General features: G+C 38.7%; 1 protein-coding gene across 6 annotated transcripts in view; it reads left to right on the top strand.

Annotated features, from left to right (window-relative positions):
• Positions 1 to 13917, top strand: part of FER (FER tyrosine kinase) — a 475518-nt gene that overhangs the window by 153996 nt on the left and 307605 nt on the right. For 5 of the 6 annotated variants that reach the window (XM_040239698.1, XM_040239699.1, XM_040239695.1 and 2 more), the window contains one exon: positions 9260 to 9449. In XM_040239698.1, coding sequence (XP_040095632.1) covers positions 9260 to 9449 — 190 coding nt within the window. Of the gene's footprint in view, positions 1 to 9259; positions 9450 to 9614; positions 9917 to 13917 lie in introns of those variants that run through there. The other variant, XM_040239701.1, reaches the window with a different exon arrangement.

Raw genomic sequence — 13917 nt, 5'->3', positions numbered from 1 at the left:
CAGGCCTCCCTGTCCATCACCAACTCCCAGAGCTTGCTCAAACTCATGCCCACTGAGTCAGTGATGCCATCCAATCATCTCCTCTGTCATCCCCTTCTCCTCCTGCCCTCAATCTTTCCCAGCATCAGGGTCTTTTCCAGTGAGTCAGTTCTTTGCATCAGGTAGCCAAAGTATTAGAGTTTCAGGTTCAGCATCAGTCCTTCTAATGAATATTCAGGACTGATTTCCTTTAGGATTGACTGGTTTGGTCTCCTTGCTGTCCAAGGGACTCTCAAGAGTCTTTTCTAGCACCATGGTTCAAAAGCATCAGTCCTTCCAAACTTAGCCATCTTTATGGTCCAGCTCTCTCATCCATACATGACTACTGGAAAAACCATAGCTTTGACTAGATGGACGTTTGTTGGCAAAGTAATGCTGCCTAGGTTGGTCATAGCTTTTCTTCCAAGGAGCAAGCATCTTTTAATTTCATGACTGCAGACTCCATCTACAGTGATTTTGTAGCCCAAGAAAATAAAGTCTGTCACTGTTTCCATTGTTTCCCCATCTATTTCCTGTGAAGTGATGGGACCAGATGGCATGATCTCCATTTTTTGAAGGCTATTTTTTAAGCCAGCTTTTTCACTGTCCTCTTTTAGAGGAAAGCGTAGTTCCTCTACACTTTTGGCCATAAGCATGGTGTCTGCATATCTAAGGTTATTGGTATTTCTCCCAGCAATCTTGAATCTAGCTTGTGCTTCCTCCAGCCCAGCGTTTCTCATGAAGTACTCTGCATATAAGTTAAATAAGCAAGGTTACTATATACAGCCTTTCCAGCATACAGTGTAAAGGCTGACAGTACTCAATGACAATATATACGTTGCTAAATTTTCCAACTATCTTACTTGACCTCCTCAAAGTATCTTTGTTGACTTCCTTTCCCTTGGCCTTTGCGAACCAAGATACCAGATCTTACTTCTCCCTTTCTGACCACTCCTCCTTTGTAGACTCATTCCTCCCCACTTGGCCAGTATATTTTGGAGTTACCCACGGCATGGTCCTAGGCTGTGCCAGTCTCCTTCCTGCACTCTGTCCCTGGGTGATCCCCTGAAGATGACTCATGCTTATTACTCTAGCTCAGATTTCCTCTGGGAACTCTATGCCCATGTAATTGGTTGCTTACTTGACATGCCTCCTTGGATGTCTTAGTAGTACCCTGCATTTCTCATATCTAAGACTGAATTTAAAAATCCCCTAAATACAATCCAACCCAGCCCAAACTAGCTCACTTTTAGTTTATTTTTTTTTTTCCCCTCAATTTCAGTGAATGGCAACACCATCTATTCTAGTATGCAACTCAGGTTAGTAGGAGCCTACCTCTCCCACTTCATGAAAGTGGAAGTGAAGTTGCTCAGTCATGTCCGGCTCTTTGCAGCACCATGGACTATAGCCCACCAGGCTCCTCCGTCCATGGGATTCTCCAGGCGAGAGTACCGGAGTGGGGTGCCATTGCCTTCTCCACTCCCACTTAATACTATGGCTCTTATTACAACTGGTATTAAATGTCATATTGAAATTGATGAGCCTTTTAAAGGCAAGAAAAATATGAGTTACTCTGGATATTCCTTTAATAAATCTGAAAATTTTCAGTTATTGAATCTCGATTAGATTTTCTTTGGATTATAAAAATAGATTTTATCAACCATTGCACATATAAAATTAAAAACATAATTATCTTTTGTTTTTCTTATTTGCAACTAAATCTCTGCACATGTCTACAGATGACTCTAGTTCTACTTTTTGTAGTTTTGTAAATGTACACATTGTAAATGACTTTTGTTTTAAAATCTGTTAGATATGAAGAAATACAGTAGGACCCTCTCACCAGCATGTCTGGTTATATATTGTTGAAGGAGACAATCTTTAAGGGTTATCTTAACCTGGAATTTGTGAGATTCTTTGATTTTTTTGGATGTTTTCTTGACTCATATCTTCAGTTCTCTCTTCATCTGCATAATCAGGGTGATCCACATTTCTCCACCTGTTTATATTCATCAGGAGATAAGAATGGGATGAGAGGAGAGGAGGCTTAAAGGGGAAACAACACCTCTTGAGTTCTTACTCATTTCCACATATTATGCTGGGTATTTTATATATATTAATTCACTTTAATGTTATCTTTACTATGCTCTCCATGTAATTATGAATATTTTACCTTTAAGACTGAGAGAATTTACATAACTTAAAATCACACACCTAGGAAGGGATAGAAAACTCATGAGTTCTTGACTCCAAAGTTTCTGTCTGATTGCAGCAATTGCTTGATCTCATGATTTTAGTAGTGTCCTTAGGAGAGTAAGTTAGAAGGGATAAGTATGTCTGGCAGTTCAGCAAATGAGTCCAGTTTAACCCAAATTCTGTTTTCACTCTGTTATCATGGAGTTTTTATTGTTAACTTCAGGGCATAATCTTGAAAATGTTAATTGTGAAATCTCATTAATTTAGACATTGGTAGGGTTGAAGTTTGTCTTTGAACTATATGTTAAAATAATTTGCAAAACAAACAGTCTGAAATGAATTCTAGGGTAAATGTTTGCATTTCATCTCCTGAATATTTCTTAAACATTTCTCTCTCTCTCTCTCTCTTTCTCTCATATATATATAATCTGTTGCTGTTTAGTCACTAAGTCGTGTCTGACTCTTTTGTGACCCTCATGGACTGTACCTGCCAGGTTCCTCTATCCATAGAAATTTCCAGGCCAAGAATACTGGAGTGGATTGCCATTCCCTTCTCCAGGGGATCTTTTAGACCCAAAGCTCAAACCTGCCTCTCCTGCATTGCAGGCGGATTCTTTACCGCCGAGCCACCAGGGAAGCCCTGTATATTTATCTACAGATACTTATTTAAATATATGATTAAAAGCAATTTTATCTAATTTAAAAGATTTACTTTTACTCCAGAACTTTTTTTAGCTTCAAATATCATGTTAGTTAAAAGTAATAAAACAATGAAACAAAACTACATTTCCCCTGATACTAAAATCCCCTTTATAATATATCTGCCTTCTTAAATAGATCTCTAAATTAATGCAATTATGTGAATTTTTGCTTATTATAAATAGCACTCATGTTCTTATGAAAGTATAACGTATGAGAGACTAATGTTAAAACCTTTGAATTTAGATCTGGCATAAGTTTCTCCAAAACATAATACAGTGAAAAACTACATGAAAAATCATCTCATAACTTTGATTCTTATAATTGAATTATATAAAGTGAAAAATGAACTTAAAGAATGGTTTTTATGTGACATGAAATTCACACTAAGAAACACAGATTTTTGGCTTATATAAATAATGCAGGTCTTAGTTGAAATATAGCTATTGCAAATTTTTATTTAAAGAAATAAGGTGAAAGAAATAAAACCAACTTTTTGAAGTGGTATAATTTAATACAACTCAAAGTATCACTCTGTTATACATATCTTTACTTATTTCTTCCAAAACATATTTATTCAAGTGGAAGTAATATCCATTTTTTCCTGATTTATGATCCTTGACTACTGTTTTAGAAAATACTTTATGGGAAAATATACCAAGCATATGTCATTTATGACTCATTGGCATAAAGAACTGGTAATGTTGCTACTCGTTTTAATGTTTGATTTGACTCCAGAGAGTGAATGATAATTCAGTTTTGTATAGTTATGAACTATTATCACCTGGTACTTAAAAATACTTTACACATTATAAAATCATAACTTTTAGAGCCATGTGGAATCTAGAATCAATTTGATCATCTAATCTTGCAAATTATGTGATATCTGAGGGCCAGAAATTTTCAGAGACTTGGAAAAGATTCACATCCAGCTTATAGTGAAGGTAATGCTTGAACCATCTGGAGTATTGTTCTGGCTTGCAAATTCAGGTATCTGTTTCTTATTTTTGTCTCAGAATGTTTCAGTTATATCTACTAGGTGCTATGAGTGCAGTGAAACGTAAGACACATGTGGGCATATGGCTCATGAAACTTATGCTGTTGTAGAGTCGACCAGTACAAAATGAGACATTAACAACTGTGCTAATGCTATGAAGCAAGGAGCTCAGATAGAAGACTGTCAGAGGAGCACTCACCTAACATGGGTGGTCAGGGGTCTCCAGGAAACGGCATTTTTGCTGAGACCCATTCTGAAGGAGATCAGCCCTGGGTGTTCTTTGGAAGGAATGATGCTGAAGCTGAAACTCGAGTACTTTCGCCACCTCATGCGAAGAGGTGACTTATTGGAAAAGACTCTGATGCTGGGAGGGATTGGGGGCAGGAGGAGAAGGGGACGACAGAGGATGAGATGGCTGGATGGCATCACAGACTCGATGGACGTGAGTTTGGGTGCACTCTGGGAGATGGTGGTGGACAGGGAGGCCTGGCGTGCTGCGATTCATGGGGTTGCAAAGAGTCGGACACGACTGAGCGACTGAACTGAACTGAACTAAAGGGTAGAAGGGCTTTCCCGGTGGCTCAGACGGTAAAGAATCTGCCTGCAGTGTGAGAGACCTAGGTTTGATTTCTGGCTCGGGAAGATCCCCTGGAGAAGGAAATGGTTACCCACTCCAATATTCTTGCCTGGACAATCCCATGGACAGAGGAGCCTTGTGGGCTACAGTCCATGGGATCGCAGAGAGCTGGACACGACTGAGCATCTAATGCTTCCGCTCTTCACCAAGTGAAGAGAGCATGGAAAGAGTCAGAAATAGGGAGTATGCAGCACACGCATAAATCCTGGCCCCTTGCATGTTTCAGGTTTACTTATAGCTGCCTGTGCATCTTGTTTTATGCAGCTGTGCATTTATTAGAATTAGCTTCTTATTGAAATATGTATAGCTCATTTGCTGAAAGATGTTGTAAGCATATAAAATAATTATATAGTGATTACAGCAATTTTTTTAAGTAATTATTAAACAATAATAAGATGATAATGTATTTGAAATGGTCATTATACGTAGAGCTCAGTGAACTTAACTGGATGAAGGTAATATTGCTCCTTAATTTGCTGATCAGATGTATTAACTAAAAACCGTTTGGACTAGAGCTATGTAATAGGGCATCTCATTGTTCTTAAAAACAACTGAATTAAAAGCCAGGACGCTTATCTATTTACTTATTTATTTGTTAAATTAAATTTTTATTTTATATTGAAGTATGGTTGATTTGTAATTGTTAGTCTCAGGTGTACAGCAGAGTGACTCATTTATCTGTGTGTGTATATCCGTTCTGGTTCAGGTTGTTTTCTTGTGTATGTTGTTACAGAATGCCGCCTAGGGCTCTCTGTGCTGTACAGCAGGTCCTTGTTGACCATGTAATTCATCTATAGCAGCATAGACATGGGTCCAAACTCCTGATTGATCCCTCTCTGACACCTTTCTTCTTCAGTGACCATAAGTTTGTTTTCGGCGTCTGTGAGTCTTTTCCTGTTTTGTAAATAAGTTCGTTTCTATCATTTCTTTTTTAGATTCTATATGTAAGTGATATCATGTGGTATTTATCTATATTCTGGTTTATCTCACCTAGAATGATAATCATTAGCTCCAACCATGCTGCTGCAAATGGCAGGATTTCATTCTTTTTCATGGCTGCATAGTATTCCATTTTATGTGTTTCCTATTCTTGGTGTTAGGATAGTGTCTCAAAATGTCCAAGGGATTTCTTATAGAATGCAATAGATATTTAGAACTCCTGAAGAAGAATTTAAAAAGGCCTGTTTTAAAAGAGATTAGTTAAGAACCCAAGGTATATGAGATAATAAAATCTCATTACAACAGGAAGTACCAATAGTAGTGAAACTTCTTTTTCTCTTTTTGCTCACATCGTGTAGCTTGTGGCATGTTGGTTCTCCAACCAGGGGTTGAACCTGGGCTGCAACAGTGAAAGTGCTGGATCCTAACCACTAGACTAGCAGGGAACTCCCAGTGATACATATTTTTAAATTAATTTTTAATGGAGATAATTACCATTGGAGAAGGAAATGGCAACCTAGTCCAGTATTCTTGCCTAGAGAATCCCACGGACAGAGAAGCCTGGTGGACTACAGTCCATAGGTTTGCAGAAAGTTGGATATGCCTGAGCGACTGTCACTCACTCATGTAGTTGGAAGAATTAATGCAGAAAGATCCCATTAAACCCTAGGCCAATGCAGGAGACATAAGAGACACAGCTTTGATCCATGGGTCGGGAAGATCCCCTGAAGGAGCTACCCACTCCAGTATTCTTGCCTGGAGAACCCCATGGCCAGAGGAGTCTGGCAGGCTACAGTCCCTGGGGTCACAAAGAGTCAGACACGACCGAAGCGACTTGGCTTGCATGCACATATCCTTATACATTCCCACTAGCAATGTGTTAGTGATAATCTCGCCTCTTCTTCACCAGCGTTTGATATTGTCATTACTTTTTATCTGAGCCGTTCTATTAAATCTGTACTGATACATCATTTTAAAAATTTAAGACTTTTTTCAGTTCAGTTCAGTCACTCAGTCGTGTCCGACTCTTTGCGACCCCATGAATCGCAGCACGCCAGGTCTCCCTGTCCATCACCAACTCCTGGAGTTCACTCAGACTCACGTCCATAGGGTCCGTGATGCCATCCAACCATCTCATCCTCGGTCGTCCCCTTCTCCTCCTGCCCCCTTTTAGAGGAGTTTAAATTTCACAGCAAAACTGAGGGGGAGTTACAGAGATTGCCGATACACTTCTCCCACCATATATAGTCTCCCACATTATCAGCACTGCCTACCAGAGCATCAGACTTGTTGCAGTTGATGAATCTAGAATGACCCATCATGATCATTCTGAGTCCCTAGTCTGCATTCAGGCTCACTCTTGGTGGTGCACATTCTGTGGGTTTGAATTAGTGTGTACTGACCTATGCCCATCATCATGGCATCATATAGGGAATTTTTTACTAAGATAGGCTGTGCTCCACACATTCATCCGTCCGCCAGCCCCAGCTGTTGGTGGGCGTGGTCCTTGTGCTGTCTCTTTGTATAGTTTTGCCTGCACAGAATGTCACATAGTTGGAGTCGTGCATTATGTAGCCTTTCGGATTGGCCTCTTTCGCTTAATAATGTGCTTCTAAGAGTCCTCATGTCTTCAGTAGTCTGGTAGCTCGTTTCTTTTGAGTCGTGAGAAGTATGGCCTTGTACAGTTATCCTTTCTTCTGAGGACTGACATATTGGTTGCTTCCCAGTTTTGACAAGTATGAATAAAGCTGCTGTAAATATCCACTTGTGGGCTTTTATGTGAGCGTAAGTTTTCAGCTCCTTTGGGTAAATACCAAGGAATAGCATTGCTGGATCACATGGTAAAAGTGAGCTTAGTTTGCAGGAAACCACCGGTCTGTCTTCCAGAGTGGCTGTGCCATTGTGCCTTCCAGTCGGTGATTCCGGTCTACATCTTCACCAGCATTTGGTGGTGTCAGTGTTCTGAGGTTTGGCCTTCCTCATAAATGTCCAGTACTATCTCATTGTCGTTTCCATTTCCGTTTTCCTGATGGCATGCAATGTGAAGCACTTTCTCATATGCTTATTTGTCATCTGTATATCTTCTTTGGTAAGGTATCTCTTAAGGTCTTTGGCTCATTTTTTAAGAAGTTTGCTTGTTTTCTTATTATTGATATTTAAGAGATCTTTATATATGCTGGATAACAGTCCTTTATCAGATATGTCGTTTATATATCTTTTCTCCTAGTCTGTGGCTTATCTTCTCATGTATTTGATCAGTTTTTTAAATTGACGTATAATTGATTTACAGTGTTGTATTAATTTCTCCTGTACAGCAAAGTGCTTTAGTTATACACAATCATACTTTTAAAAAATGTTCATTTCCATGGCGGCTTGTCAGAGTATTGAATGTAGTTCTCTATGTCGTGCGGTAGAACCATGTTGACTATGATCGCTTCTATGATTTTTAGGCATCTTGTTTTACATTTAAGTCTTTGGGCCATTTTAAGGTTATTTTGTGTGTGGTGAGCGTGTTGTAACTTCATCAATTTACATGCACTGTCCAACTTTCCCAGCAGCATTTGCTGAAGAGACTGTCTCTTTCCAAACTGTCTGTAATTTATTATTAACTTGCTTTCTTTTTTTTTTTATTATTTTACTTTACAATTCTGTATTGGTTTTGCCATACATTGACATGAATCCACCACGGGTGTACATGCATTCCCAAACATGAACCCCCCTCCCACCCCCCTCCCCACAACATCTCTCTGGGTCATCCCCGTGTACCAGCCCCAAGCATGCCGTATCCTGCATCGGACATAGACTGGCAATTAGATTCTTACATGATATTATACATGTTTCAATGCCATTCTCCCAAATCATCTCACCCTCTCCCTCTCCCTCTGAGTCCAAAAGTCTGCTATACACATCTGTGTCTTTTTTGCTGTCCTGCATACAGGGTCATCATTGCCATCTTTCTAAATTCCATATATATTAACTTGCTTTCAACAGTGCATGGCACAGTTCTTTCAGATACTAATATACTAAATATGACAGCATTTTCAAGATATTTCTCACCACTGCTACCTGCTTTCTTGTGCCTTTAAGATGGGCAAATTAATTTGAAATTCCTATTAGGGACAGCCTTGAAGGGTAAAAAAAATCACAGTAAGGTAGCGTGTGACCTCTGTAGTGCTCTAAAGGAGGAATGAAGAGGCCTGCTGTCTTCATAATGGTGCATATTGGAAAGATTTGCGGGCTTACGCTTACTCGTTAGTCCTCGTCAGAAACTTTCCCTAGCTCTAAGCACACAATCCTCACAATAGGCACACAGCTTGCTTCTAGCTGTCACCTTGATTTGATTTATTCTCTAGGCACAGATCTGATTTTAGCTTTATTCCATTTGAGATTTAAAATAAATTAAGATTCTGCTTCAGTCATATTAATTCATTTTAGGCTCTACATTTCTGGACCAAAATGTCTGTACTTTGTGAGGTAGATGGTTTAGCTGTAAAATAAAATGAGTGCCATAGATCATAATAATTTGAAAGCATTTTGAATTTGGTTTTTGCTTCCAAACACTTGCTTATATTTTGTTAATGCTAACGTTTAACAACTACTGTGATGACTCAAAATCTGTTAAGTTTCATAATTCTTATAGTTCTAAAAGACTCTTATAAAGAGGAAAATGAAGAAAGGAATGTAATCTACGTATATACAGTATATGATTTCCTTCAAAGTCTTTATTTCCTAAAGTAGTTGAAATAATTTATATTAAATGTGTTCTCTTTTAGTATTGTACTTCTGCTAAGCCAAAAACAGACACTTGAAGAGCTGAAACAGTCAGTCCAGCAGCTGAGATGCACCGAGGCAAAGTTTACAGCCCAGAAAGAATTGCTGGAGCAAAAAGTGCAAGAAAATGATGGGAAAGAGCCACCTCCAGTAGTCAATTATGAAGAGGATGCACGATCAGTTACATCCATGGTAAGCCAAAGAGCAAGCAAATGAGAAAGCTGAAAGAGTTGTATATAGGTAATAAGTGAATACAAAAATTAATTTTGGTTGCTATAACAAGTTATTACTCTTGTTAATATGCAGGTCCTATTAAACTTGTGTGTAAATGCAAAATAAACTTGTCGGTCACCTCAGGTCACCTGGAGAGCACTTTAAGAAACCACCTGTAGAGTCAGAGGAAAAAGCTCTTCTCTTGCCTTTAAATCTGAAAACAAAGACTGCAATTGTTTTTATTCTTGGGATACAGCAGGAAGGTAGGGTGTTATTCTTAAGGTAGAAATAAGAAACAGATATTTATTGATTTTTTCTTATTAAGAACAGTAGAAGGTTGTCTGAGATTGATGATGTTTTTGTTGTTTTCACAATACAAAACGTTGATTTTGCTTATAAAGATTTTTTTCTTATAAATATCTTTTAACTACAATAAACACATTTAAATCTAGCAACTAGTAATTCAACTTATTCTATATAGATATATTAACTGTTTAAGAATGCTTAGTGTAAATACTTTTTCTCTCTTCCCCTTCCTTTTCTCCTTCTTTCATCTTATGTTGGTGGTTTCTATCAAGGGACAATTTTGACACCCACGAGTCATTTGGAAATATCTCCAGACATGTTTGATTTTCCCAGCTGGTGGATGCTCTTGGTATCTAGTTGATAGAGGCCAGTGATGCTGCTAAATATCACACAGTGCCCACCACAGCCCCTCTCTTCTTACTCCCAACAAAAAAATATTCAACCTCAAATATTAACAGTGCCAGGGTTGAAAAAGCCTGAGCTGTTTCCTTGCTTTTTTCTGTGAGTAACTGGATACAGTCCATAAGTAGAACTATTATAGTTGATGATACTATAGATGATATTTGAATAATTTTTAGTTTATGTTATTCTAAATAGTACAATTTAATTGTCAAATGAATTCATAGGAAATATCTCCATAGGAAAAAAGATTGCATTTGAAATTTCCAATTCCAGATGAATCTGGATATGAATATGAAATGTTTAAGTTATTGTGATTATTGCAATTTTTAAATTAATTGAGCCATAATGACCTATGCAATACATTGTGAATTATAATTCTTTGCTCTCCTTTATTGTCCTGCCAGATAATAAGGATCTTATTATATAGACCGAGGACCCTACTAGGTTAATTTTCTTATTTCATGATTTTTGGTAACTATCTGGTATATGTCTTTTTTTTTCCAGAGAAACTTCTGAAGGTCATTCTTTTGCTTGGCTTTCAAACCTTAGTAAAGCTTTTATTCTCTCAGTATGGTTTATAATATTTCCTTGTCCACATATGACTGTGGAAGTGGTTACTTCATAGCCTGATTTAATGGTAGATTGTCACTAAATGGTAACATATCCCCATTTTATAACTACAACTAAAATCTAGAGTTTGCAATTTAAAATATAATGGTTCATTAAGTATTTCATTAAGAACTCATAATCCTTTAGAGTTTTATCTTTGGCAACCCACTCCAGCGTTCTTGCCTGGAGAATCCCAGGGATGGGGGAGCCTGGTGGGCTGCCGTCTATGGGGTCGCACAGAGTCAGACACGACTGAAGCGACTTAGCAGCAGCAGCAGCAATCATTGAAGAGGTTTTTCAATAAATGAATAAATAGTGTTTTAAAGAGTATATATAATACACTTGTGATCCCAAGTGGCATCAGTGGTAGAAACCGTCCTGCCAGTGCAGGAGAAACAAGACATATGGTTTGATCCCTGGGTTGGGAAGGTCCCCTAGAGGAGGGCATGGAAACCCACTCCAGTATTCTTGCCTGGAGAATCCCTTGGACAGAGGAGCCTGACTGGCAATGGTCCATAGGGTCGCAATGAATTGTACCCAACAAAGAGTCAGACACGACTGAGCGACTGAACTGAACTGAACTGAAGCACAACATAATACAGTTTAAGAGACTAAACTGCTTTCTGGTACTTTCAGACCTTCTCTTGTACCCATTTTTTAAATGATGATAATATCTTATGAACTTTTAGAAAGTGATATCAGGTGTTTCATTTTATTCAATTTATTTTAAATAGCTGAAATGCTGTTTGTTTCTATACATCTTATCTATTCATTGAAGTAATGCCTGTAGTAAGTCTTTAAGGAATTTACAAAGAAATGCTGTGTGTAGTTTAAAGTAATAAAGTAACATTTTATAAATCAAACAGGACATTCCACCAATTGATGCCAATTAATGAGGTTCTACAGTATGTTTTATAAAACAAGTAAAAACTATTTTCAGTTCATAGTTCTTACAACTAAATAATACTCCCACATATACCAATGAAATTTTTGCATAATTCAGCCTTTCAGTAATAATTAGAATATAACTTTTCATTTTATTCAAAAAGTCAAAATATTAAAACTATGAATGATTTTTCCCCAAATGTCTGTTTAAGCATTATGAGTAATTTTACCAAAATACTTGAAATTCAGGTAAGCAGACCCATTGGTTTCTCCTCTTTATAAATTCTGTCTTTGTATTTCAATAAGGGAAATTTAGTTGAGTATTGGAAGAACTGGAAGAACTAAAAATTAAACCATAATACAGTGAAAAATAGTAAAGCTTGGCCTAAATCTTATTTAAGAGTAGGTATTAACTATTCTGTGCTGTACTTAGTCTCTCAGTTGTGTCCGACTGTTTGTGACCCGATGGACTGTAACCTGCCAGGCTCCTCTGTCCATGGGATTCTCCAGGCAAGAAAACCGGAGTGGGTTGCCATGCCCTCCTCCAGGGAATCTTCTCAACCCAGGGATCAAACCCAGGTCTCCTGCATTGCAGGCGGATTCTTTACCATCTGAGTCAACAGGGAAGCACAAGAATATTGGAGTGAATAGCCTGTCCCTTCTCCAGAGGATCTTCCCAACCCAGGAATTGAACCGGGGTCTCCTGCATTGCAGGTCGACTCTTTATTAGCTGAGCTACCAGGGAAGCCCATTAACTATTCTACATTTCCTAATGAATGGCGGTGTTAACCAAGACACAGACTCCTCAATGGTGACTGCCTCTGTGGAAGAGCGTCCTTAAGGAGCTGCACTGTTGAGATGGCCCATGGATTGTATATTCTTAAAAAATTCCAAGGTGATTCAGATATCACGCTGAGAAGTCTCGTTAGGCTGTCAGATGTATTGACATTTATTTCAGCTTTGTAATTTTATGAGAATAAAGGCCCATCTGTTAATTTACAGAAATCTAAAAAACTGTGTAGGCAAGTAATATAAACATCTTTGCCAGGAAAGCAAGAATGAAAGTCGCTCAGATGTGTCCAGCTCTTTGTGACCCCATGGACTGTAGCCCGCCAGGCTCCCGTGTCCGTGTAATTTTCCGGGCAAGAACACTGGAGTGGGTGGCCATTCGCTTCTCTAGGGGACCTTCCCGACCCAGGGGTTGAACCCAGTCCTCCTTCGTTGCTGGCAGACTCTTCACCGTCTGAGTCGCCAGGGAAGCTGATCCTCTAATGTTGTCTTTTTCACCCGAAGTCTAAGTTTGGCCAAAACACCAAGGAGAAAATGATAAATATCAAGTATTGAAAAGTAAGGGCTTCCTTACTTTTCCTCAGACAGTAGAGACTCTGCCCGCAAAGCAGGAGATGTGAATTTGATTCCTGGAAACAGAAATAGCTACCCACTCCAGTGTTCTTGCCTGGAGAATCCCAGGGATGGGAGAGCCTGGTGGGCTGCCGTCTATGGGTCGCACAGAGTGGGACGCGACTGAAGCAACTTAGCAGCAGCAGCAGCACAGTATTCTTGCCTAGAGAATTTCGTGGACAGAGGAGAGTGGCAGGCTGCAGTCCTGGAGTCTCAAGGAATCTGACACGACTGAGCAACCAACACACAACAAAAACAAGATTGCACAGTAATTATCTATTATTTGTGGACAAGTATGTTTCATTTATACATTTAAAGCAGTATTTATTGATCACTTACTATGTGTCAAAGATATTTTTAGATACTTGTAGTATACCAGTGACTAGAACTAATGAAGACTCTTAGGAGTAACATTCTGTGGTGAGTGGCACTTAATAAATAAACTATATATTATATCGTAATTGTAATTGAATGAACGCTCAGTCGTGTCTGACTCTTTGTGACCCTGCGGAGTACCAGGCTTCTCCGTCTATGGGATTTTCCAGGCAATAGTACTGGAGTTGGTTGCCATTTCCTTCTCCAGGGGATCTTCCCTATCCAGGGATTGAACCCGAGTGTCCTGAATTGTAGACAGACACTTTACTGTCTGAGCCACCAGAGAAGTCTATATATTATGTTGGAAGATCCTAAATGCCAGGGCATAAAAACAAGCAGGATAGGGGGTCGGGGGCCTAGTGGGTCAGAGGTTGGGATACAATTTTAAATGGAAATAAAGATAAGCATCTTTGAGAAAGTGACATTTTAATATTAACAATGTTCTTTTTAATGAAAAAAAATGAAATAA

Source organism: Oryx dammah, unplaced genomic scaffold (genome assembly GCF_014754425.2).
Source record: "Oryx dammah isolate SB20612 unplaced genomic scaffold, SCBI_Odam_1.1 HiC_scaffold_5, whole genome shotgun sequence".
Lineage (NCBI taxonomy): Eukaryota > Metazoa > Chordata > Mammalia > Artiodactyla > Bovidae > Oryx > Oryx dammah.
This window is presented reverse-complemented; position numbering and strand designations above follow the sequence as displayed.